At 41.5% G+C, this 26,926-nt stretch overlaps 1 protein-coding gene across 17 annotated transcripts in view; it reads left to right on the top strand.

Moving 5' to 3' along the window:
• nrxn2b (neurexin 2b) overlaps positions 1 to 26,926 on the top strand; it is a 702,762-nt gene that overhangs the window by 454,543 nt on the left and 221,293 nt on the right. The window contains exon 1 of one of the 17 annotated variants that reach the window (XM_055007813.1): positions 18,482 to 20,260. The exons of 15 other annotated variants lie outside the window; for them this stretch is intronic. In XM_055007813.1, the coding sequence (XP_054863788.1) occupies positions 19,927 to 20,260 (334 nt within the window). In that variant the 5' untranslated portion in view covers positions 18,482 to 19,926. Of the gene's footprint in view, positions 1 to 18,481; positions 20,261 to 26,926 lie in introns of those variants that run through there. One more of the 17 variants, XM_055007812.1, reaches the window with a different exon arrangement.

Genomic DNA, 26,926 nt, shown 5'->3' with positions numbered 1-26,926 from the left:
AGTGTAAAATACAAAATATTACATGGTGTGCTGTGTGGTTCAAGTAAGCAATTGCTTGATAACAATCGATATTTTTCTAGGCTATGTTTTCTTAGGAGAGTTGATTGTTTTCATAGTAGACAACTAACTCAGGGAGAAATGGATAATTTTGATGTGTTTAGTAGACCACAGCTCTGTACTAAATTGCCGTCTCTTTCATAATAAACCAAGCCCACTCTATGCAGCCTAGAGTGGGTCAAATGGGCACTATTTGTGATTTTGAATTGGAACAGTGAGTTGTTTTTCATTGCAGTAACTTACTGGCCATTTTAGGGCAGCCTGAATCCCGCTGCCACAAGATCCACATCTGTAGAACCTATTTCAGGGCTGTTCTTGTTAGAGACAAAAAAAAGCATTCACTGAAGGGTTTGTACCTCTGACTGGCCCATTGCTGTGTGGGTCTTGCTCCTGACTGAGTAAACTGGAAGAAGATAAATGCTGATTGACTGAACTCAGTCAGGCTATTTTTCTGCCTTCAAAACGTCCTCGTCGATGAAAAACTGTCGTCTTCCCTTTAAAATTTGCCATAAATGCTAACACAACAAATTCCCCATTGCTGTATTTCCTATCTGCTAATATCTGTCATTGTTTTGGCACAATCTGAGATAACATCACAGTCGAACCTGTCAGATCCTACACTGCCATGGAAACAGAAAGGCTAATCCAATTATGGAGCTGTTCCTATAAACGTCCATGGCACCTTACACCTGCGCTGAGTTCCTGCAGTGGAGAGCTGCCTGTTTTTTCCCCCATTCTGTTTCTGTATATAATGCTTTTTAAGTCCATTTCCCACATTAACTCCCACAGTATTGTACTAAAACTGTTCAGTACCCTTTCTAAAGTGACTTTTCAAATACAAATATATAAAACGTGGTTAAAATAACTATTTTTGCATTATTTTTGCAGTAAGACTTTTTTTTTAATTACATATGATCCATATTCATATTATTGTAGTTTATTTTGCTAGCAACACTCCATGAAAGTTCTACATATACACTGTGTGTGCAATACAGTGACTGGAACAATTAGTAAAACAGGGATAGATATGCTGCACCTCATACAATCTTAATTGTTAGGCATGCAGATTTTTTTTTACTAGTGTTTACTAAAGAGAAATAAGTGAAGTAAGTAACTGCATTATTTCCACTTTCATTCATCATGTATTCAATACAGATGAATGCTCAGGCCTCAAGTCATTTCCATATTATGGCACCTGATACTGAAATCGAATTAAACAAAATTAAAATGAGCCTTTTATAGCTCTAATGAATGGAAAATGCAATGGCTGTTCTTTGCTGCCGGCTCCCAGAAAGCCATGAAGCGGTGGAAAGGGTTTTATACTCTAAAATCACAGATCATGTCAGTAAGCAGTCCAATCAGAAATGGTGCTTGAGGGCACATAACTCAATGACCACTGAAACATGCTTTCTGTCAGAGATAGACATTTACAGATTACCCTTCAAAAAAATGCCCATAGGCTTTTGTCCCTTAGGGCAAGATAGTAGAGTGGACAAGAACTGCACTGAGTGCTTTAAAAACCTCATGTTATATTCCACGACTGTGTAACATACATTTAAAAAGACAGAAATACAGGCAATGTCCCATGTGACCAGTTTCCGTCGTTTTTCACACTCTTCTCACCAGAAACCACTGAGCATCGCTGCAACCCATTGTCGAAACTTCAGAAGATGAGTCACGATGAGAGTAATGTGTGTATATGTGTGTGTGTGTGTGTGTGTGTGTGTGTGTAGGTGTAGGTGTAGGTGTAGGTGTGTGTGTGTGTGTGTGTGTGTGTGTGTGTGTGTGTGTGGGGATGATCGTATGCATGAAATGCCTGGCACTTACCAACATGTCTTAATCAGTGCCAATAGCTCAAGCGAAGCCCCACAGCTCTGGTGGGCTGGTGGCTGCTTGTCTGGGAAGGAGGAAACACACACTAACATACAAACACAGACACTGACACGACTGTGAATGCCATCTGGCTTCCTCCGGCCCCTGTGGAGGGGCCACGCCCTCAGAGAGATGCGCTGAGGAGCGGGTGGTTGCTGAAGTAGGACAAGGAAGAGGGAAGGGAGTAAAGGTTTTAAAGAGAAAAGGCAAGGAGGGATTTGAATGTGTGAGATTTCAGACTGATAGGACTCCACCTGCCCACTACTTATTGCTAATTGGCCATCAGGCTCTTGATGCTGTGCCAACACAATAGCAGGGTGCCATATGACTGCCATATTTTCTGTCTCTCAGTGTCTGTGTACTCTCATGGATTTCGCTGTCCTCTCTTATCCTGTCACTGCTTTTGAGTCTACAATCTACGGAGACTGCATATAATTGAGGCGAAATATGATCTGAAAGGCCAAATCCTAGAGGGAGAGCTCAATGCAATACAAGATGGCTTATGGTCTCCATTTTGACAGTGACTCTAAACACCCTCACCAGGGGCATGGGAAATATTCAGCAATAAACTGTTGCTATGGCTTGGCACCTGACATCCTTGTGCTAAGTTAAGTGAAGGGTTTCTTGTAGAAAAAAAAAAAAACACGGTTTGCTTTGCATGCTAGTGTATGCAAGTAAGCAGGCCTGTCTTCCTCCTTTCACCTACATTTAAATGTTTCCTGTTTTAACTGTAATTGTAAAAGATTTGTGAAAGACAAAAGCAGTAAAAAAAAAAAAAAAAAAAATCACACCAAAGATTTGTTTCATTGGAAACGAGTGGCAATGTAACATACAGCCGATTATGAAAACAGAAAATGAAGGTCTATTACGGCTGAGTAAAAGTAGCTTTGATTAGAAATGAGAATGGCCACTTAACCGACAAATGGTGACAAGTGGGCTGCAGTAATTAATAGCCCTTCATAGTAGAGCTTGGGGGAGGAGTATCTAGTATTAACTTTGCATTGGCTAATATAAGCGAGGAGAAAGACAAGAGTACAATTGTCATCGAATCAAAGTTATGTGACTTTAACAAACCAGTCTTTTTTTAACTGAAGGAGAGAGACAGAGGAGAAAATTTGCCCACAGGGAGTTGAAGCATCAGTGAAAAGAAAGCAGAGGAAGAAGAATATGATTATGTATCTGGGCATTGCAAATTGAATTATTTAAATGTCTGCACTGTAATCATGGCCAAGGGAGTGAAAATAAAATGATGAGAGAACCAACGAATGAAGCGGAGTAAGGAAGACAGAAAGACGGAAAAAGTGCAGGCTAGCATGTATGGTGAGATTTTTGTACACTTTGCTGCATCCATGCATGTAAAGCTCTCTGTCCCATAGAAAATCAGTATATTATTTAAGCAGAAGTTATTTGAAATGCAAGGTTTCCCTGCCCACTGAGGTAGAAAAATTCTTGCACCATGTGCTGTGACTGGGGTTGATCCTGTGGTTCCACTCTTCACACTTGTTGGCAATCAAATCTCAACTCACTGGCTCAAAAAGCAGATACATGTTTGGACTAAACCGCTTGAGAAAACATTAAAATTAACTGCTGTGGCAGGGTGCTCGGATCTAAATTTTATAATAACTGATTCATTAACGTAACCTATGGCTGGAGCTCACTTGCAAACCAATCCCGGAGAGCCAGGGATCCATTTCCTTCCCTGATTAAATTCCAACTGAGTCGTTTTGTGTGCCATTAATCCTGTGTGCTTTTTTTACATTACAGTTCCCTCTGTACTTCCAGTCATCCTAGATTAGTGATCCTCCATTACATGTTCCTTTCTCATTTCCATAAGCATTCATCCTCTTGTGTTACATGCTAGCAGTAGTGCCTGTCTCTTGGCTAACAAAAGGACATCCCTGCCCATTTCCTATTATTAGTGTGGAAGCCTAATGACTTTATCAGACCTTGTCACAGAGTGATTCCTGTAAACCCCTGCAGTGCATAAGCAGGACCAGACTTGGGGCCGGGCTGAGTAAAGAGTGCAAGGGTCTTTAATTAAATCTGTCATCTTGGCATTTGATAAGCACAGCAGGGCATTATGTCTGCCAGCTATACAGCCTGATGGCGGTGAGAAGACTGAAAGCCAACTATCCCAATCAATCCTCACTACTACAAACACGGGGGGCAAACAGACATGCAGGTTTCTTACCCAAACTGTGCAGTAAATAACTTAAATGATGTTATTCAAGTTTGTGAGTCAGTATATTTACATTGCATTCATCACTCAGGATGAGAATTTATGTTCTGCTGTGGCAATAATGAAGTGAGTGTAGCACCTCGTGTACTAAGTAATTATGTAAGTGAAAATAGTGTAAGTCATGTTGGAGCCATTCAGGGATTATTCATCTGCAAAACATAGATTATATTGTAAACAGGAACGGAAATAAAGTGAAGACAGATAATGAAAAAGCAATGCATATCCTGGCAATAATGACTAATCTGTATGTGTTAATGTATCCGTTATCATTTATCAAAATTGGGGAATTCATGAAAATATTTAACCCAGACCTACTTGGAATATTCCAGAGAACTCTGCAATACATTTTTAAAATCTGATGCCAACATTTAGTGAATACAGGAAGGTTTTCCCCCTAATATAGTGACATTAGTCATTTTCTCAGTGAGCATCCAACTGTGATAATGATCTTAACTGTATCATAGTCTCCATGCATGCTTAGGGATAGATTTCAATGGAGGATGCAGGGAGTTTGACCCCCTCAACAATTAGAGCATTGGCATTGTACAACGTCACAATTGCATTTTATAGGCTCCAAACGTGCAGAAAGTTTTTCAGTGTGAGCGGAAATCTGACTGACACATAGGAGCTTTTAAAGCCTAAGGGGTTGTAAATTATTTAAAATTAATTAATTTATCCTTGATGTTACTCTGTGCTACACACACATTTAAAGAGGTTACATACTTTCCCCAAACAAAAGACACAAAGGAGGACAAAAATGAAAGCATAGCTTAGTGTGTGTTGAAGCAGCAGTGATAATATTACTACATTTTTCCTCATTGCATTATATTCCTTTATTTTATGACCTGGTTTCTGAATTTTCTACTCTCCCTTGCATATATAAAGACATTTACAGCATAAAGTGATGGTGGAAAGGAAGCGATGGTGCATAAAAAATCTCCATAATGCAGGATTTTCAATGTGTGATGCTCAAAATTTCCTTGGGAAAGATGCCCAGTCCCCTGCTCAATGTGTCCTCTGATGTTCAAACCAATCTATGCTCATGCCTACATGTTTATTAGAGAAGTCAATCATTTGAAAAATAATTGCATTTAACATTTTAAAGCATTGTCACTGAACACAGTCTCGGATTTGTATAATTATCTTGTGAATATGTTTTGCCCAGTGATACAGTTGGAATGTCAAAGGTGCCTGCATTCAGCTGCTGTTTGCATACGTTAAAGACCTGCAGTTTTGTGGGTCACATTTGTCTATACACTACATTTTCTGCCATGTCCTCAAAGCAGAAAGTAGTGGGGAGTGAAGCTGTACTTTATGCGGTGGTGTCAGCAGTTTAGCCGGGACTTGAGAGAAATCACTCCAGAATCATCGGACGACATCTGACATCTGAGAGTAAAGATGAATTTCTTTACCTAACCCAATCTCCAAATATGGATTGCACCTAGAAAGTGCTCACACAGCCCTCTTCCTCCGCCTAAATTATTGAGTGCATACATGTGATGTGTTTACTTGGCCTATGTCCACATGAATAAGTAATGCTGTGTCACACGCACGGTATGTAAAGAGATATGAAGGCCGGAGGTTTCCACCCAGCAAATAGGCAGGAAATCTAGTTTGTTCGATGTCTGATTGTGGAAAATATATGTCTGTCTGGATTCATTTCTGTACTGTGATTTTTATCTGAGAACTAGCGGCCCTCAAATGCAGAGATGAAAAGCCTCTTTGGGGGAGAATACTGTGTTGATTTTTGATTCCGCATACCACCATCATCGTAGTTTTTTGTATAATTTGTTTTTGAGGTTTAAAAATTGGGCAGAATTCGGGGTGCCCATATAGCTCAACGCGTTAAGTGGGTGATCCATGTGCAGAGGCTGGTCCTCGATGCAGCGGCCCGGGTTCGATTCCCGCTCGCGGCCCTTTACTGCATGTCTTCCCCTGACTCTTCTCCTGTTTCCTGTCTCTCTCTCACTGCGCCTATCTAATAATAAAGCCGACAAAAAAAATAACTTAAAAAAAAAAAAAAAAAAAGAAGAATTAGGCAGATTTCAAATGTTTTGGCATTTTGAATGTGTATAATTGATTGTCAGCCATTAGAGTTCCCATTAGAAATAGCATTTCTGCATATTTAGTTTTATCTCTGATCATTTGATTCATTATCTTGAACAATCAAAAGACTACCAAACAGCCTAAACCTTAGCCAAGTGTGCTCCTAGTAGTCATAGGTTCACATAGATTTTAACTTTAGCTTAGTGTAAAACTGTATGCAAGACTAGGCTTCTCAACCCCTGCATGCAGTTCCCTGTATATTTATAATGCAAATGTAGGTTTGTGTGGAACACTGGACCGGTTGCAACGAATAGCTGTACATGAACTAATGGAAGTCCATCCTTAATCAAACAGAACAGCTCACAGTTAATGCAGACACACACTCACTGCTTACTTACTAAATATTTAGCATGAGATGCTTTACCCCTAAAGCAATTAAACCAGTGGTCAGAAATGTTATACATTTTATCATTTCAAACTAAAAGTTCATCACAATCAGTGCTCAGAAAACATAATTGCACATTTCTTACTATGTGTTTGTCTCGTGCTCCTTCAATGCCACTATGAGAATGCAACAAGATGAGGTCGTAGGAGTGTGAAAAAGTCAACAACAGCAGTCATTTTCTTCATTATCCAGTTATCAATATATGCATCTGTTCACTGCCTTGAGATTTGTGTAGATGTCTAAAGCTTTCTGGCTTGATTATACAATGGTTGACCCGTTTCTTGGAAGCCTCCTGTCATGTTATTCCCCTGCACCTGATTGTCCAACCCAGCAGACTAAATGTCAACCTTTTCAATTTCCTGTTCGCTGCTCAAGTGCCTGTCAAGATTTTTTCCACTCACCTTCACACTCACTCTCAGAGGCTGATGATGCTTTCTGCAATATTTTAAACTAAATGGAGTCCTTGCTTTTGTATTTCAGTGAAATCAGCACGAGATGTAACACCATGGTGTTTACTTCACTAGCCTGTGAATACCTTGAATCAAACAAAGTACTTGAGAGTGAGCGTTTCTTATTCATCCGTAGTTGTGACCTTGTGTTGTAAATGCTGTTGCTGTACCTTACATCCTGTGCTTTTACTTTGAGCTTTCCATCAGTTTAGCAAAAGGCCACATCAACTCTGTTTTGCTCATGAATCTTAAACCTCACACGTTAAGGTAAATGGGCATTGTAACGTGGCTGGTGTTTGTACTGCAAATACTTGACTACATTCTTAAACTGTAGACAGTCAGTCCTGGCCAAACCGCTGCGAAGCTGCCATATAGCTGCACTGTGTGTGTGTGCGTGTTAGTTGTTCAAGTTAAATTTGTTTTGCTCACTGTTTCTCTCCTTCGTCCTAGTGGCTAGAAATTACTTAATTTAATAACCAGCGATACAGCCATTCTAGCTCATTAAGTCTGTGGGAGAAGAAGGCGACTGCTTCATGACTAATTATTATGTTGGCGATGTCACCTCCTGCCTCTTTGCTTGTGCTCATATTGTGCATGGAGATGAGAGAGGGAAGGAAAGTGCAGTGTTTAAGAATTACTGGGGGGAAAACAAAGATTTGACTAAAGATTTTTTACACAGTTACCCTTGAATGTATTGACTCAGTCTGTTATTGTTTGATAACCATTTCAGGGACTCTTACTCAATTAAAAACTCAATCAGTCCCCGGCTGTTAGAATGTGCAGCACAGCACTTTTAGCAGTCATGATTGGCAATAACGGCCAATACCGTAATGGAATGCCGTGTTTACATATTCAAAGCAGGCATCCCCAGCTGCTTATTGATAACCTGGACATGTTAACCCTTCAACCTTGCGCTGCTGCAAGTCGACAGATAAGTTCAGAACTCGCCATCAGGCTCATCCCTAATTAGCCCTCGTGTAGCTGCTCGATACGAGGCCTGCTCTTAAGTGGTTAATGTCCTCTATTGAGTTCAAGCACTAGCTGCTGTCAAAGGAGGGATGTAGTGAGGGAGAATGGAATAATGAGAGAGAAAGAGGTATAGAGACACCAAGGACATTCCTGGACACCTCTTTTTGTGTGTCCCCTGCCAGTGAACTTATGTAAATTGTAATATCACCCTGAGGCATGATCGTCTTTGCCTACCGTGTATCCTGCTTGATTTCATGCAAGCTTCCAAGATCTAACCTCAGTAAAAACAGCTTGCAGTCAACTCCAACCACTGGAGGGCACCCCACTTGGCGTTTTGTTTAACTATCATTGGCTCTTTGGAGGAAAATCCGCTGTGAAGATTGATTTGCTAACTGCAGGGATTTATGATATAAGATAAGCTGGAGAATTACCAGGATTTCTATATAGGCTATATCCATAAGTAATGATTTTTTTACCTCCTGTATTTCCACCTTCTGAAGTGTAATAGTAGCTGTTGAAATTCCACTTGGGGGTTGGTTCCGAGTGTGGAGGCCTGTGTTTGCAGGGGCCCCACTCGGGTGACTGAATCCGAGGTCTTTGCTGTCAAACAACATCAACGATTTCACACGCTGGGCAAAAAGGATTACTTTGTGGCTTTGATATAAAAAGCACTGCAAAAGAAAAAAAATTACAGTATGAAGTAAACAACACTATCAGATGTGCTCCATGTGAAGCTGGTTCTGGAGCACACACACATAACCAATATCACAAGGACAAACAGTGGAGGACCTTCAGGAAAGCAAATGAATCAAAGCAAATTTGTAATTGCAACTTGTGTATTTATTAAGAGCAATGCCATGCAACAAAGTAATCAAAGTTATCAGATACAATGCTCAAGGGATGGCACACAGGATGCAGCAAATGTTTGTTTTTTCCTGCGTATTTTGCTTTTCTTAAATGTATTCCGCTGCTGTGTTGCCCTGTTGCGGACAGCAGCAGTGGTGGCTTCTGTGTGCAGAGCGTGTAACAAAGGCTGACACATCGAGGAGGCAGCCGTCACCCTGTCCATTAACTCTGAAATCCTGATTCCAGTCAGCTATACTGCAGCAAAGGCTCTGGACTTTTGCCGCACTCACTACACAGTGCACACACATGCACAGTCTGCCTCAATGTAGACACAAATTCACCCAAAACATGCCCTAAAAGGAGATTTTCTGCTTCTGTTTTTTGAAAAGTTGCACTTTCCTAGTAGTAAGTGAAAGTGTATACAGGGAACTGGGAGGAAATATTTTCCACTGAAGGGGAAATCAGTGTAAAGTGTTTATTTCAAGGGTTTCTCCCTTAGATAAGCGATGACACAAGAAGGCGCAAACATCAGAAAGGGGGATTATGACCAAACTGCCTCCCAGAGGGAGAAAATGATAAAGACTGCAGTTTAAAAAAATAAAAAGTCTAAGCTGAGAGCTGGTGTTGGGGGAAAGGATTAAAATGACAGGTATAAATATCAAGAGAAGATTGGGAAATCCTGGTGAAAGGCCACTCAGTGCTGAGATATATGCAGACAAGAATCCACAAATGCTGTCTGGTATTTCATTATTATCTGCTTAACTTCCTGCTTATTGTGTTCCCTACTGTTTCAGTTACAATTTAGCTTCTAATGTAGTCTTTTCAGTGCAGATTTGGTCATATTTTGCTTGTATTTTCTGCCACTGTTACTCTGGCCCTACAGAAGTACAAATTGACCAGAGAATCCATTTAATATGCTGAAATGTATTCACAAAACACATCCACATTCCTGCAGTCTAACATTACATCAGACTTCTGCAGGGTGTATTCATAAAGGTGTGAAGCTTAAAAGGAGCATATTTGATCCCAGCTGAGTTGAAACTTATTAAGAGCTTTCTCATTCAAATCACATCTAAGTAGAATACTTTCAATTAAGCAGTGCTTAATTGTGTCTCTCAAATATTTGATAGCTTCCTGTTTTGATTTGTTAGCACTTATGTGGTTAGTTACTGAACAAGTAATAAATATAATTTTGACAAAGCATTTTAACATAAAAAAACCAATCTGGTTCTGCTATTCAACCAGGTTTCGGCCTTGGAGTAGTTTCAAATGTAATTTATTGCAACAGTTCTTTCTGTTGTCCGTGTCCTTATTTGTCATGTTGCAAAATGATGCCTACAGGGAAAGAGACAGAGTGCGTTAGCTTAGCGAACTCATGGTCTGTAATAGATGAAATAAAAACATAGCCTTAGGTCTAGGTTGGATTTTAGTATTGGATTTGCCACCGCCATTCTGGTTTGGAAAGGTTCAAAGGTCTCTTGCAAAACTCTGGGCTGAATATTATATCGACAGAATCCTGCATCTATTACCACGCACTAGTTAAAAATATAATGAACTTAGGTCTCCTGTGTGCACCTCTGTAAATGTTCAGTAACTCTAGCCCTACATGCTTGGTGGTAGCTTTTCCTCATATTCTTGCACATCGGTATCAATGGGCGTGTTGCAGACCGTGTGGGATGCTATCAGCAGTAGACAAAATTGCAGCTCAAGCCATGTATCTCTTATGTGCAGGATAAGACCAAGAGAATTCTCTCCCCATTCTGTTCCCTGCAGATTTCTCATTGTTGTTGTGTGTTAATCTCAGTGATAACAGCGAGGACTCGGCGCTCACTATCTGGAGTTTAAATCGATAGGCACTTCCATTTATCGAACATAGACACCAACGGAGCATCAAAAACGGCTTATGTCTTAAATAAGCTGTTGTACAGTGCACTCTGTCTGTCTTTCTGTTGATCTCTCTTCTTTTTTTTGTGTGTGTGTTTCGCCCTCTTTCACACACATGCACACGCTCGCTCACAACTGCTTTCCCCTCTTCACGTAGGCTTTGGATAAATTAGATGTGATTCAGCAGGCATTTTAAACACTGGGGTGTCTCATACCCTAGAGCTCTGCAGTCTGGCTCCCCAGAAAGATGATGACTCTTTCTTTCTCGTGCACACTCTCCTCTCCTCTCTCCTTGCCTAACTTTCTTTGTCGCACCGTGCTCTGTTCCCCTGTTTCCCCAGTGCTATTGTTGGGCCTTCATTGCGTATAGAAATTGTATTTAAAATCCTTAAATCCTTGTCAAAATTTCTCCCTGTGTGCAAGAGATTACTGTGAGCCAGTATTATTCTGGAATAGCTTTAGCAGGCACTCTCCCTCCCCACCAACCTTTCAGCATGTACCCTGATTATTACCTTCACAATGGCACGTAGAAAGGAATCGTTTTCAAGTCCCAGAAAACCTGTAAATCACTCTCTGAAGTTGTTGCAGGGAAAAGAGCGATCACTTAAACAAAAGAATGTTTTCTCCGCTATTGCTAATAACAATAAGGACCCATTGCAGCTTGGAGTTTTGTCACAGTGAGTGAATTGCGCCTCATTTATCTGCTGGAATGCACCAGAAGCTTCTTTTTTTCCCATATAGTTTAGGCTCAGTGAGAGGAATACACTCCAGGGCCAGTTGTCCGTAGCTTCAGGTTAGGGGGGCACCCTCATAGACATCATGGATAAGGGAGGATGAGGTGGAGATGAGCCCATCTGGCTCAGACAGCTGGGTCCACAGCTGGAGGGACAGACAGTGACAGCTGACTCACCACAGTGTTCGGCTGCGGAGATGGATGGATGGATGTCTGGAGGGGGAGGAAGGAATCAGTGGAGAGAAGATAAGTAGAGGTGAGAGAGAGCTGGGAGAAGCTTGCCAGTTTACCAGCAGCATTCTAAGTTTACATTTCTATTATGGTGGAATTGAGGCAGAAAAAGAGAATGCAGCATTTCCCTTGCGGGGAAGAGATCTACACAGCTCGACAGGTGTCACGGGTAATTCTTTTAAGTTACGTTCAAAATCAGTTTGCTTATGATTTGATAAATTGTTAACAAGCATTTGCAGCATTTTATAAATGATTTAGGTGCACTGATGAGCACAACATGACAGTTAGCAGTATTAGACATGCTTATTTACAAGATCAATAACTGAAATATATCCATGTTTCTCCATCTAAAGTTAAACAAATCTATTATCCCAAAGCGACTAATTAAGATTGTATTCTCCTCACAACTGTTAATGTTTGTTTTGCACCACAATTAACTACATACATGGCCAATATTAGTGATACAACATTCAATTTGATCACATTTGCAAGAAAGTATGTCAAAAAGAAAAATTTAACTGACATCAAAGTTGTAATAGCATCAATGTGAAAATAGCAGTAACAAAACACAACTATGAGCCTGCTAACTGCCCGGTCTGTAGCTTCCCTTTCCACTGTTAGTTTCTGATGCTATCCCTGCATTTCAAACTGCACGCTTTCTCTTTTGCATTCAATACATACTGTAACTGTGATCGTAAACTCCTTATTGTTGAATGCAGTATAAAACAACTGGGACAAAATACTTCGGCAATCCTGGAGTTTTTGGCACACAATGTTGATATTCCATATTTTGGAGCATATGAAATTTTTGTTGTGAATTTATGATGACAAATTAAATACAGTATGTAATGTAATGAATTGTAAATGCACACACTTAAATGAAGGAGAAAACAAGAAGAATGCTGCTATGGCCACTATTTAGGACTCCATTCATGATTACTTGGTTAAAAGTTACCAAACAGCTTCCTTGGAACATCAACCACAGCCTTACCCCAGGGTGAAGCAGCCCTCATCTGTCCTTGTATTGTCAAGACAGTGAGTTATTTTGACTGTGGATGAAAAGAAAGCTGATTCAGCTGATGAGACACTGTTACAGCACCCCGAGGGGCAAGCCATACCTATGCTGTTTAAATATTCAGCATCCCAACAGACTGATAGATATCAGATCTTTGTAATTACCAAACACCCAATTAACTAGGACAGGGAGAGCTAACATAAGATTGGCAGACAATGTCATTCAGCGTATGATCGTTAATGAAATCTCAGAGAAAATGGCTTTTATGGTGATGTGGAAAGGAAAGGGGGGAAGAAAGTGATTTATATGTTTCCCTCATCTCCTCACCGTCTCCCTCTAACTCCCCTCGAGGATATATCATTTCACATGATTAAGATGTGTGCAACCTGCTCCTCCATTCAAGCGAAACAGGAGACACCCCCCATAGCTACTTATCTTTCCTCTCTTCTACCTAGCTGAGGCTTCTTGTGCCCACAACACACGTTTTCCTTTAATCCCTCCCCTCTAATTACCAAACACACTGCTCCTGCTTTTTTTTCCTGTCTGTCTTTCATCCTGACCCATTCCTTTTCATCTAGCCCTTTTCCTTCCTTCCTCGTCTTCCTTTATCGATGCCGGTGCGTTAAAGCTCTCTTTCATTATCACTTTCAATTCCTGTTACCCTGATATCATACACCATAGAGATGCATTTAACTACACATTCTTAGTTTTAGGAGCTGGTGAAACCGCAATGCTATTAGTGGATACTTTGGCCCATCGCTCTCCTCTAATGCATCCATCAGCTTTGTATAGATGATTCAATATTTTTGCTTCTATTCTCCATTGCATTTTTTTCCTTTCTTTCTTTTGTGGCTTACTTTGAAGTCATTGTTGGGTAAATGTATGCATCTGATTACTGGCAGGATAATTGATGCTGGGTTGGTGGAAAACCGATAGATTTTAATTACAAAACCTCCCTGAGAGCAGCATATTAAAGTAAGTAAATAAACAGTATGAATCACATTACAAGCCGCAAACTGGCTGCAGGCTTATGTTACTGTCTTTTCCTGCACTGAACACTATAGTGCAACAGCCCAGTTGTAAATTGCAATGGGTCATTTGGGTCAAGTGAAGCTAACCCCCACCTGCTGGCAGCTGCTTTTAGTGAGCAGATTAGAAATTAATGACAGCAAACAGCATTTAATGCTGCCATTTATTTGTATTCTACAGTATAAAGTTGGTGGCAGGACAGAGTGGGGTTTAAATTGTGTTGTTAATCGTGCTTGGCTGCAGAGGCACTGTATGGGCATAGGCACATGCTCACAGTGTCAAATGCCCCACATGGGGGGTAAAAAACAGAAAAGTCTTGGCAGTGAAAGCAGATGGGACAGTTGATGGCAGGCAGGCTTGACTATGTGCTGCCCCACTGCAGTTTGATTGGCAAATATTAGCGTCATCACTTGCTTTAGGTGGTGGAAGATAACATTTCATTAAAAAAATGCAAAAATAGATCAGTGGTGTCAGTAATTAAGTTAATTATCTTCATGTGAAAGTCTGCCTGTTCAAGAAAAGCATAAGATTAAAGGCCTCTGTCATCACAAGCCTCCATATAATGTCACAAACCAAGCCCCTTAATGTGGAGTGAAAAAAAGACTAATTTTAAGCCTGCCAAAGAAGCTTTTTGCTTCCTGTGTGTGTTGATTAGACAGGATGATACCTGGTCAAGCGTAGGTTTTCAGGATCTTTCTTAGAGGCTTACTTAAGAGGCTTAGGTAGGTAATGAAGTCATAAATTCTGGGGTACTGTGAAGAGTTACCTACCCAAATTGACAGCTCATCCATACAGGCATGATGACATAAAGGTTTCATTCTTAATGTGTACAATTTATGTATATATTTTCAGACATTCTTCCCCAGAAAGTATGATTTTTCTCAGCTGTGCTTAAAAAGAGCTAAAAAGATCCCATTTTCCTGACAAGCAACCATGAATTCTTGTCTTCTCTCAATACCAAAAGTAGCTTAATGTCAGCGCTGCACCACAAAATCTCTTCAAAACATGGTTGGGGTGGTTGGTTGAGTGCACAAGTAGTTTAACACCACAGTTTTCATTCAGTCAGCTGCTTTTAACCATGACTCGAACCACAATCTTCCCCTCAGCTTTTGAATTGCTCACATTTCTACTTTTTGTAATGGTTATGTGGATTGTTCTTGTAAGACAATAACAATGCCATCTTGATAACAGTTGCACCAGACCAGAAATTATTCAAATTGGTCACATTGAAAGGCCATCACATGCAGTCTAGTTTGCCATTTACATAAGCAGGTGTCACTGTGCATTGGGAAAATTAGCTAATTTACTGTTTGTTATTTCAAGACGATAAATTGATCAGAGATGCTCCACAAAAGTAGTTTTTGATGACAGCTTACAACCGGAAATGTGGATGCCAAATCGCTTTTTGAGTTTCTCCGTTTGGATTCTAGTCAAAGTCTAGTCAAGTTTATATCCCAGTTTACAGAATCCAGCAGTGCACTTATATAAGCGGCCAACATTGTGGCTCAGTCTGGAGGAAGTTTCCCAGCAGTGCACTTACATAAGCGGCTAACACTGGGCCTCGGTACGGGAGAAAGCTACTGAATAGCACAAACAGGAGACTGGAGTTAAAAATTGATGACTTGCTTTTTGTGTTTTGTGCTCTCCCCCTCTGTGCAAGCAAAGAGATTCCACTTGTCCTAGTTTCCTGACCTCACCCAACGGAAAAAAGCCCAAGCCTTGTCTTGGCTTTGTCTTCGGGTGTCATAGCTGCTTGCACCTTTTAAATTGATCTGTACATTGATGTTTTGCATGTAGCCACACAGACTCTTTACTTGCTTCCTTGACAACAAAAAGAAAGCATCGTCTCTCGCTTTGTATTTCTGTCATCTTCACTACTTAACTTCGAGTGGCGTTTGAGGTCTAATTAATTAGGTGTGTAATGGCGAGCATGTTTCCTCGGGATTACACTGTGGAGGAGAGGCTTTGATCCCACGTCTGCCAGTAACCTAAAGCCCGCTTCTTATATCTATGACCTCACATTCCCTGAGGGGTTTTTTGGAGTTTGTAGTTTTGGCGGTGGAATATTTAGCGTCTGGAGCATACGGGTTTTTTGCCTCTGAGACATTTGAGTTGCATCACGCAGCTGTCGCGCTGACATGACAGTGTGTGTGTGTGTGTGTGTGTGTGTGTGTGTGTGGTGCAATTAGTATGCATGGGTGTGTGTCTGGAGCGATTGTTCACCTGTGTGTATTTGTGCGCTCTGTATTCCTTGTTTTTTTTTTCTCCGTGCCGGAGGGGAGTGCAGCAGCAGGTGTTGGCAGTCCTCTGTGTTTTTCATCATAATGAGTTCCCAGTCCACACACTGTCTTCTGAATGAGACTATAGTGTCAGTGACAGTCTCCTGATAAACCACCACACTTTTTCCCCCATACACTTGTTCAGAGTTAAGAATTATTTGTAAGTAGTAGGTAGTTGTTAATATGATTTGCTGCATAGAAACAGAATTACATGGGGTTTAAAATTTTTGATACTTTCTCTTATTTAAAATTTTTTTTTCCAACTGTTTCTCTATTAACAAATGTAGCTTAAGTTGCTGATATGAGTTTATTCGAAATCACTTCCAAGCCAATCAGTTAATCATCCTAATCAATGGATGGCAATGCTCTTCAGTGTCATTTACACATAAAATTACTGCATATATACTGCAAGACTAAGACATGCAGTTGTTGATTGGTAGATATACAAGAACTGAGTATTATGATTCTATAGTTTATTTGTGGTCAATAATCAGATGTTGGAGCAGAAAGCAAAACTAATGAAAAACAAGAAATCAGCATCATTCATGTAAAGCAGCAACTGAAATCTGTGCCTTCGGACAAATGCAACGAGTGCACTGAAATCTTAACATACTGGAACTGACCATATTAGCAAAATAAGTAAGACACCATGTTCCAGTTCAATATGTAACTTCACCATGACATCTAGGCTAGTGCACCGAAGACCTGAGTTTGAAGTGAAAGCAATCCACTCCTACCTGCTGCCGTACTGGTTATTTAATACATTTGTAGCATTTGAAACAGACAACCTTCATTTTATATTTTCTTTTCAGACAACCATTAACTTGAAAGGTTTAGTCGACGTGTCTGGACAAAATACAGTAAATTTGAGTTTTGTCAACATTTGTCTCCTTCAGTGGGATGTTGACCACACTGCATATCATCTTTGTGGGCCCTGCTTTTGATTAATTAGAGAATTACCTGTGTAAGTACAGTATAGTAAATACTTAGGGTACTCTATATGTCATGGACTCCTGGTTCTTGTCCTACTATAGCTCCATAGGAGTGTCTGCTAATCCTGCACTTTTGATAGTTTCTGTAATCCTTCCTCTAAGTTCAGCAGTTCAGTCTTGGTGCAGGATCAGGACACATGTCCCGGTCACCCTGGGTGTCACATCTCCCTCACACTGACAGCAGCAAGCACAGCATCTCTTGTCTCCCCCGGGATGCTCCCACCTGGCAGAGGTGCTTGTGTCTGTTTGTGTGTGTGTGAGTGTGTGTGTGTGTGTGTGTGCACATATGAGTGTGTGAGTAAATGAATAATAGTCCAGACTCTGTTCCCTCCATCAGAGCAGGAGACCTGCACTGCCTTTTCCCGTTTTGGCCATTTTTCTTGCTTCTTGTCTCTAGCACTGAGCTCCTGTCCCAACTGCGATCTCTATCAGCCATGATTTATCTGATACACAATCTCTCTCCATTTCTCTCTTTCTAGCTCTTTCCCTCTGTCTATCTCTCTTTCCTTCATACATCCTGTCTTCCTGCAGTCCATTGGCTATATTTTTTTCCTACACCGCTCCCTTCTTTCTCCTCATTATATCGAACCACTTGTTCCTCCCACTCTCCTTACCGTCATGTTTTCTTGGCACCCCCCCCCACCTGTCACTCTTATTTTTCTTTGTTGTTGCGTTGTTGTCTGCAGGAACAAAAAAATGCAATGCAGAAATGCAGAGGGGGTAAATTGAGGTCCAAGTGTGTGTAGAAGAGTTAAGACAGGGGGAGGGAGAAGGGGATTAATAGAAGAGAAAAAACACAGAGTGGATGCATGAAGCAAAACATTAAAATATGTCTGTGAAGATTCTCAGTCATCCAGGTCATGGTAATCGTAGGAGCTTCGGTAAAAATCAGCTGGACTTCAACAACCTACAAGACAAGTCCAGCTGATTTTTACCTAACATCCTATGAAAACATAAGAAAATAAATAAAAATCCCCTTGTTTTGCCCCCCCCTCCATCCACTCCTATTGAAGATGTGTATTGCTGGATTCTTCCTATCTGCACATTTGCACTTGTGCTAGTATCACATGTGATTTGTGAATTCACACACCTACACATCGGTGTGTTATGGTAGTATCTACTGGTTTAAAAACCTGCAGCTTCTATATATATATATATATATATATATATATATATATATATATATATATATATATATATATATATATATATATATATATGTGTGTGTGCAAACAATAGCCAACATGCATGTGTGCCTGCCATCCCTCCTGCGTTCGTGCTCTCCTCCTTCAATTCTCTCCACTCATTCCCCTCCCACTCTCTCTCTCTCTCTCTTTCTCTCTGTTTCTCTCTCTCTCTCTCTCTGCTTCAACCAGACACACAAACACTCGCTCTCTCACTGTCTCTGCTCTGCCCTATGTATCATAGTCGCCGTCTGTGCATTCAAAGGATCCAATTGTGTCCACCTTTCTCTGGCTTTCGGCTGTATTTCTGCCCCTGACTCTTGGTTTTTTGCCCTGCCCAGTACGGAGCCTTGCGCGTGTGCTGTTTGGGGTGGGGGGGGAAACTGGCTGACTTGATCGGAGGAAAAGGAGACGGGAGAACTGTACGGGCAGGAAGGATGCGCTCGTTGCTGCAGCTTCTGATTCAATTAGCATGAATTTCACAGCAGAGGCAGTAGCGGCAGCGGCATCGTCAGACTCTCTCAGCAAGCCAGCCTGTGTCGGAGCTCCACTGAGTGGACCAGTGGCTGCTTCTCATCCGCTTCCCACCCTGGAAAGCAGTGTTTGAAGGGACAGACACACGGAATCCTATTCCCAAGGGTGAAGAGCAATCACAAGTAGGACGGCGCTTGGTTACAAGTCTAAGGATTGGAGGATTGTTGCGTTGAACTGATGCTTTGGTTGTGGTTTAATCCTGTTAAAGGTGTCTTCTTGGTGCTGCTCTGCGCTGCATGACCCATATTGATTTATTTTGTCAGAAAAGAAGAGAGGGAATTTAGCACCGCCGTACTTGGAAATAACCAATCGTTTTGTCCTCCTTCTCGACATCCGTGTTTTTTTTCCTGCCAGTCCTTTATTCTATTTATTCATCTCTCCAGACTGAACGAGTTCAGAGCTCCTTCAGGAATTCGAAGCCCCGAAACAGGATTTGGCTGCTTCTTCATCACAGCATCCTTGTCTCGGCTCTTGTTTCTTTGCCTCTCCCTTTTGCACTCTGGTTTTACTCCTATGTATTTTTCCATTCTACTGCTCTCCATATAAGTTGTCTGCAAAAAGCTCCGAAGGGATGGCGGGAGTCTTTTTCTTCGTGATGGAGGCTTGGATTATGGGTGGAGAAACCCTCTGAAGATCTCCCCGAGGCAAAGGAAAGTCAGTCGAACAATTAATTCAAAGAGCTGTACACAACATATTTTTCAAGGAGCTAAGATGGAGTCTTTTGCTTGCAAAATCAATGCTGCTAAGCTGTGATCATTTGTTTTAGGCTGCCAAGGAAGTTGTATATTAAACAGAAGAGGTTAAGTTTCATACAAAAGGTTTAATTGCTTTAGGGGAGGAGCTATTTTGGTTCTGAAGGATCAAGTCAGAAGCTTTTGGATATCAGCACAAGACTGTTGGAGAATTTTTGGGGGTCTTTCATTTCTGGAAGGATTTTGTATTTTTTTTTCCACTGATTTTTTTTTTTGTTTTTATTTTCAATCGTTTTTGGGATTTTCAAACGGATCTTTTTTCTTTCCTTTTTTTGGCTTATTTTTTTCATCAGTATTTTCTTTTCTTTTTTTTTTTTTCCTCCATCCCGGGCTGGAAAGCTGGGGATCATGGGCCCCGGATTCATTTGAGATGTTCACTTCCTGTTTGTGTCGTATGAGGGGGAGGGGCCTTCTGTCCCTCTCAGGCCCCGCCCCCATGGAGCAGGAGGTGGAAGTGGAGGTGGACGAAGGGTTGCTACTGGTATCCAGACCAGCTGTGGCATCACCCGTGGTGTGGGCCAGCCCAGCCTTCCTGTTCAGGCTGGTGCTTTCTCTTGCACTGCTGGTATTCCCGTGCCCCGCCGTGGCCGCCCGAGTTTCCTCCTCTCTCAGTACCACCCACCACGTCCACCACTTTCACAATAAGCATGGTACTGTGCCCATTGCCATCAACCGGATGCCCTTTCTTACACGTGGGGGCCATGGTAAGCTCATTTGTTTTTGTTGCTCTATTCCTCAACTCTTCTTCAAACTGATCAGCCAGTGATTGGCCGGTGCTTTTGCTGAGCAACATGCAAAGTTCATGTGTGAGTTTGACTGAGAGGAATGACAAGGATTTAATGGGTCAGTGGGAGTTAATTTTCTTCAAGGGGTTGATTTATGGTGGCAATGAGCTCTAAGTTGAGTACATAAGCCCGGGCAATTGGTTCATCCATCTATTGATCTCTGTCATCTCTGGAAAGACAAGAGGAGCCAGGCCTGGGCGACTCTCATTGCATCAGCTCCCCATAGGCCAGTGTCTTGATTCATGTCCCTGAGTTGGCGAATGGTGTTTCTCGAAGCTGTTCCCATCTGTGCTTTTTTTTTGCAGCACAGCCACAGCCAGCTGGGTTCTGCTACTTGCATTTCAAGTTCAGCAGCCATCTTGGGTCTACTGATGTATTGAACTGTAGCCAATTTAAATTCATGTAATCACCACCCATAGTGAAATTGTTGACGCATGATGGCAGCCACTTAAAGGGAATGGTCTGGTTGTGGAGATGCTAAGTCTCACATGCTGTTTGTCACGGTACATTGTATACTCAGGAAAATCCATTGGTAATTGCCTGAGCGCTCCTTATTTTGTCCTACTTTCCACAGTATATGTCTTTGGCTCAGTGCTCTGTGGTGCATCAGTTGCTGCGCTGTTCTTAGCCTAAGCTGTCAGGGACAAAGCAGGGTTTCACACTGATGATTCCTTTGATGTTCCCCAACTGGAGCTTTTTCCACCGAAATGTTTCTTCTTCCCTTTCTCCTTGAATTTGTTTCCCTTGCCGCTTTTCAACACCCTGTACATATATTAGTTTGACAGGAGATGCTAATAGCATTTATTGATTCCTCAGCATGTTCATGCTCATGTCGTTCCATTTGCATCCATTTAGTTTCCCCCACATGCCTTACTTCTTTCTGTACATCTGTCAGTTACTGTCTTTATTCTCTCTCTACCCTTCTCTCCTATTCTCTTGCCTCCCTGTATTTGTAATCTGTATCAAGCTGTCTGGTAAACCTCTGCGGTCATTTGGCTGTGGTCGGCCTCTGTAGAGATTATTAGTTCACAATCTCTTTTCTCTGTTGCTCACCACTGCATTGCATTTATGGTATCCAGCCCACAGATATGTGTGCTGAAGTCCTCGCAGTCAAATTGCGACTGAGCACACAAATGAAGGCTGACATGTGTCACAGAGGAGTTAACAAGCAGTATGCTCAGTGTCTTGTTAATGACAAATTGATTGGCTAATCTTTTTTAAAGTGTTCATTGGGGTGTAATGGGTCACTAAATCCTTGAATTGGCTAGTTTTTTGTTTCTTTTTCAAATTTTTCAGGCAAGCTAATTTTTTATTTTTATTTTTTACTTAAAGATATTTAAATTGTTGTCTTCAGGTCTAGATTAATAAAAACACCAGACTGTCAAATAAGCTAGGAATAAAGTCATTTTCTAATGGCGTAATTACAATTACTTCTTCCAATAATAGCAAATGTTCTTGTAGGTCAAAAATGTTAAAGTTTAAAGCATCCAAAACTCAAAAATAACAAATAAATGATGATACTAAATTGGACTACCTTATACATCCAAGTGTTAGTTGAGAGCATGGTCTACATAAATTTCATTGGGATGTTTTATCTGTTCCTGCCAGTGGTGTCACTTTGTATTAAGCCTTTGTGTTTCAGATACCTTTAGACACGTTTTTTCAATAGATGTTATTTTGTTATAGTGTTCCCATACAGTTTATCTGAGGGATGCAGGTAGATCTTTGCTCTGTCTAGATTATATCTCAGCAACCTTCATTAATAACTTAGATCAGGTTGTCAGCACTCTGCCCCTTTCTTGCCTGTATTTTTGGTACAACTTGTTCTTTGTTGACACAGAGCAGTCATCATTCCAGTCTTTGCCTTCAGTACCTGAAATAGAAAGAAAATCATTTATGTCTTCAGTTAAAAAATTGCTCAGTAATAGCGTTCCATCCCAATGCACACTTTTTTGAGTTATTTTAAATTAAGCTTCTACATGATAGTTCATCAGAGGGAAACACTGAGTAACAGCGCACAAGCAGTTTTTCTCCTCTAAAATGGCAGCTCCAACTAGTGTCTTCTCTTTATTTTTGCTGCCTTCTCCTCCGTCTAGCTTGGATAATTGGATTGCACCTCTCACATCTTGAGTTGCTAAGCTATTTAAATTGACATAATTAACATAAAAATGTTCTCTGGCTCTCTCTGTGGATTTATGGCTGTCAAAAGATATTGGCCTGCGAGAGAAATGGTCTGTTTGCCCTGCGAAAAGGAACGGCTGCATTTCCATAGCAAACTTCTCGGCTCAGGCCGGGTTGTCACCCCAGACTGTACAGGCCTGTCAGTCTTCTCAGTTTGCTCTTAATGTGCTGCATGTTTGACTGTCATGTGTGGAAAAGCTGCCACAGCTAAAGCAAGATAGTGAAGTTATTGGGTTGATTGGTTGGCTGTATTTGCTGTTCTTTTTTCCTCCCTGGCAGTATGCTGTAGCAGTTACTAATGTACGCCTACACAGTAAACACTGCTGCTTCTCATTTGGTTTGTGTTGCTTTGAGTAGCACACTTCCAGAATTTTCATTATCTACAACAAGACAGCACACACACACACACACACATTAGGACACCGCTCTTATGCAGGGAGTCAAATTCAGTCGCCATCATAAATACCTCCATTGCAGCGTGGCATATCAAGTCCTTGTCTGAAATGCCAGCTCTCTGTGTATTGTCAACCAAGTGGCACAGCTTATTACTAGTGCTAATACCCCACTCAGTGATAAGGGCCCACTTGGTTCAGAACGTTTTTCACTAGGCAGTTTCTCAACCGGGTGTCATTGTCACAACACTGTCGAGGAGCCTTTGCCATCGCAGACTTACATATCCACACGTTCCCACCACCTCGGTCGGATTTCATGTTAGCTCCAAAAAAACCCCTCCATCTGCCTGCGTGGAGTGCGCCAAGCAAATCTTACTGTCAACTAGAAAAGTAGGCACCTATAATTCTTTAAGCTGTCACTTTGGCCCTGAACTCACCCCTGGGTTTTAGCATATCAGGTCTATGAGAACCGGGGCTCAAGCCTTATCTGCTGCCCCCTTCCCACAGCGTCATTACTATGCTACATCTGTCTAGATGTGCTCCTGCAGTGCCATGCTGTGCTCACATGCTGGCACACACCCACACATCTATTAATACACACCGCACTTTGTAGCATGATTGCAATCTTACAACATTTATATAACAACAAGACTGGTGGGAAAGGGTTGATTTGTGTATGTCACATATGCACAAATAATAATATATTGTACTTCGATGTTGTCCATACGCCACATGGGATACTTAACTTGACTAGCTTTTGCAGCTCAAACTATTTTATGGGAGTTATGAGGTGCATACCTTGTGCACTCATTTCCTTTCATGTTTTTAAAGTGATCTTCAACCAGTGTCAGTATTCAGACAGAATGGAGGAGCCACAGACCCACCATTTGCCACTGATTAAAGATATCCATTGTTACCATCATTGGGTGTGACGGATGAAGAGCTGCCTGATTAAGAAAGCCTTTTTCTGGCCGTCTGAGACAGCGACCTATTGCAGCCTCCTATATGTAAAGCAGTTCATTGCTGTCTATCCAGATGGTGCAAAGCCTCACCCACATTCTTCTGATTACAGCTAATTGGAGAGTCTTGACCGCTGAACTATGGCATTTCACTAGGCTGTCTGCTCAGTGATAAGTCACCCCCTGCACACATACATGTTCGTGCTTTCAAGGATCTCACATTTGCTTGTTATAGGGGAATGTGATGGCTCCTGTGGCAAGGTGTGAGTTTAAAGTGTGTTGCATGTCTGTATGTTGTTTTTAATGTATTTTCTGTGTTCCTTATACAGTACAGTGCGTAAACACACTAGCACTGCAATTAGAGAATCTTTGCTCCGAGGTGTTAACAGTCTATGTCATTTCATATACAACCCAATAAGCTTTGCCCCAAGCTTATTTATATGTGTGATGATCTCACTTTTGCAGCACTAGCATGAATATGGTGTTGTTGGCATGTCTGTCAGCACATCTGTGCTTGCACACATACACCATGCATGCTTTTCTTGACTCTGGATTAGAGACGGAGAGGGAAAATGTTTGCCATGTGAGGTAATCCATACCTTAACACTGTAATGCATAGAGCTAAAGGGATTAAAATGCTCATCTTTATTCAGGCTATCTTTGATGTTTTAGATGGAGAACTTCCAAGAGATTTCACTGCTACATGGACACCTTTGTCCTTGGCAGTGGACAGATAATATTCACAGGCAGCTGCCCAGAGTGTTCCTGAGGTGTACATACATGTGCATACATTTGCATATGCCTTCTAATGCACACAAGTTTGCATGAATATTATTAAAAATCCTTCTGTGGTTGAGATGTCTCCTTGTCTTGCAAAGGGGGAAATTTCAGGAATCATATCATACGTGGTCACCCAGGAAACGGAGGTGAGACTGAACCTCAGGTGCATTTATGGACACGTAAAATAACAAAAGCAGGAAATGGAAGGTTAACCTAGATGACCTTAAGCCATCAAATCATTTCTGATTCAGACAGGACCATAATTATAGCAGCTCCCGCATCACCTGGACCTTCTTTCTGCTTTACCTGTGGTCTTTGTGTTTTTGTGTGAGAAGCTTTTGCATATCACACAAATGGGTTGCTTTTATGTTCCAACTTGCAACTTGACCATCAAAGGAAAACACATCCATTGTTATCGCTCCAGCAAAGCTTTGTTTACAGCGAGGCTGTTATTCTGAAAAATAAAAGGACAATAGTATTGCTTTGGTGAGGCAAAGAAAGCTCAATTTTTGCTGTTTCATTTTTTTAATATTTGAAATATGAATTGCCTCAACAAAATGAACATTGCAAATTGAAAATAGAAAAACTGATGGCTACTCTAAATAAAGGAAGAAGTCAAATGTGAGATGCAATGTATGAATACAATAAAATGCAATCATTTACAGTTACTGTTTGCCTGTATCAAATTATACTGTGAAATAACCTGCAGCCTGTACTTGAGGTTAATTGCGTGGTTGCTGGTGTGGATGCACTGGCCTTTGCTGCTTTTCATCTGGTCTTTGGTAATCATGGCAATCCACCTCGTCGTGCCCTTGAAGTAATTGAATAGGATGTTGTATATTCACACAGCTTGACCTTCTTGTGTAAATTCAATTCTCCATTGTCATCCCTGGCATACATTTCTTTATGTTTTTAACTTCAACATATAATTACCATTCTAATTTATTCCAGTGGCAGTGTTGATTCTGAATCACTTTATTTGCTCTTAAGTTGCATCTTTGTTCTCTCAGTTATATTTCCCCATCCATCACTACAATCGCTGCATTTGTCATGCGAACCTCTTACCGTTATCATCTTGACCTTATCATCCTCAAAGATTTCATACCCCTGTTCCTTTTTTGCATTGTCTGTTCTTGTAGCTCCACAATTTCTACAAGCCATGGAGCTCCTCCTTTGGGAGAACAGGCAGTGTTTGTAGTCCTCTGTGTGTTGTTGTTTGTTGGCTTGACCGTACATGCATACTGATGAGGTCAGCTGCTCCCTTCACCCATCCATCCGCCCTGTCCTGGACAAGCAGGGCCACCAGCCTTCTAGTCCAGAGGTCTGAGCGCCATCTTTGCAGAAAACCGCCCAGTGTGTGGCCCTCTAAACTCAAGTCCTGTCCTTGTCTTTCACCAGTGGCCTATATCACTGGTTACTGTGCTAATGACAAGCTGCTATGTTTGATAATCACCACTTTATCTCTGGGCTGCAGGGGGAGGTCAGGTGCAATGTGTGTGTGTGTGTGTGTGTGTGTGTGTGTGTGTGTATTCATCTGTGTGTGTAGCCGTGTTGAGGGGGAGAGTTGTTGAGCGCTCTCCTTTGAGAGTCAAGTCACAACCCTTCTCTTTCAGAGAACACCATTAGTATTCATGATTCTCCCTCCACACGAAGTCCAAGGCGCACAACCACATGCACGGACACGCGCATCGTGATGAGAAACAGAAAGGATGCCTCAGGTGTTCTGGCCAGTTAAGATAAGCTTGCTGGTTTGACATTTTCTGTCCTGCACCCACACACCCACCTTCCCTCCCCCTTTTTTTACACCTGAGCGTTTGTGCTGCCATGAAAGGGAACATATATAAGCCAAGAGTGCAGGGCTACACCCTTCCAAAAAGCTGCCAAGTTTATAAATGGAGCGAATGTGTCATCAACTTCCAGTTAGTTCATAGGTTTTTGAGTGTTGAGCCCACCATTTTAGGAGTTAGTTTAAAGGTTTTCTTTTTCCAGAACTCCTCGGTCTGCTGGTTGATTCTTCAGGGTGGTGCATTTTTGACAATTTATGTGGCAGAATGCAGCAAAATGGGTGTTTCAAGCAGCGCTGTTGCAGTTTGAGTTCACACTGACTACCACAAACTCACTTCAGCAGCACCCTTAAAAGTTTCTTCCCCCTAGTTTGTGCACATGTAGGTGCTTGCTGGCGTATGTGTTTCTCTGTGGTGGCTATCATGCTTTCTTCAATGAGTATTTGTACTCTTCTGACAGCTCCAGGCCGAAGGCTGAAGTGGGCCCTG

This window comes from Amphiprion ocellaris, chromosome 23 (assembly GCF_022539595.1).
Source record: "Amphiprion ocellaris isolate individual 3 ecotype Okinawa chromosome 23, ASM2253959v1, whole genome shotgun sequence".
Taxonomy (NCBI): Eukaryota; Metazoa; Chordata; class Actinopteri; family Pomacentridae; genus Amphiprion; species Amphiprion ocellaris.
Note: the sequence above shows the minus strand (reverse complement) of the source record. Positions and strands in the feature narration are given on the sequence as shown.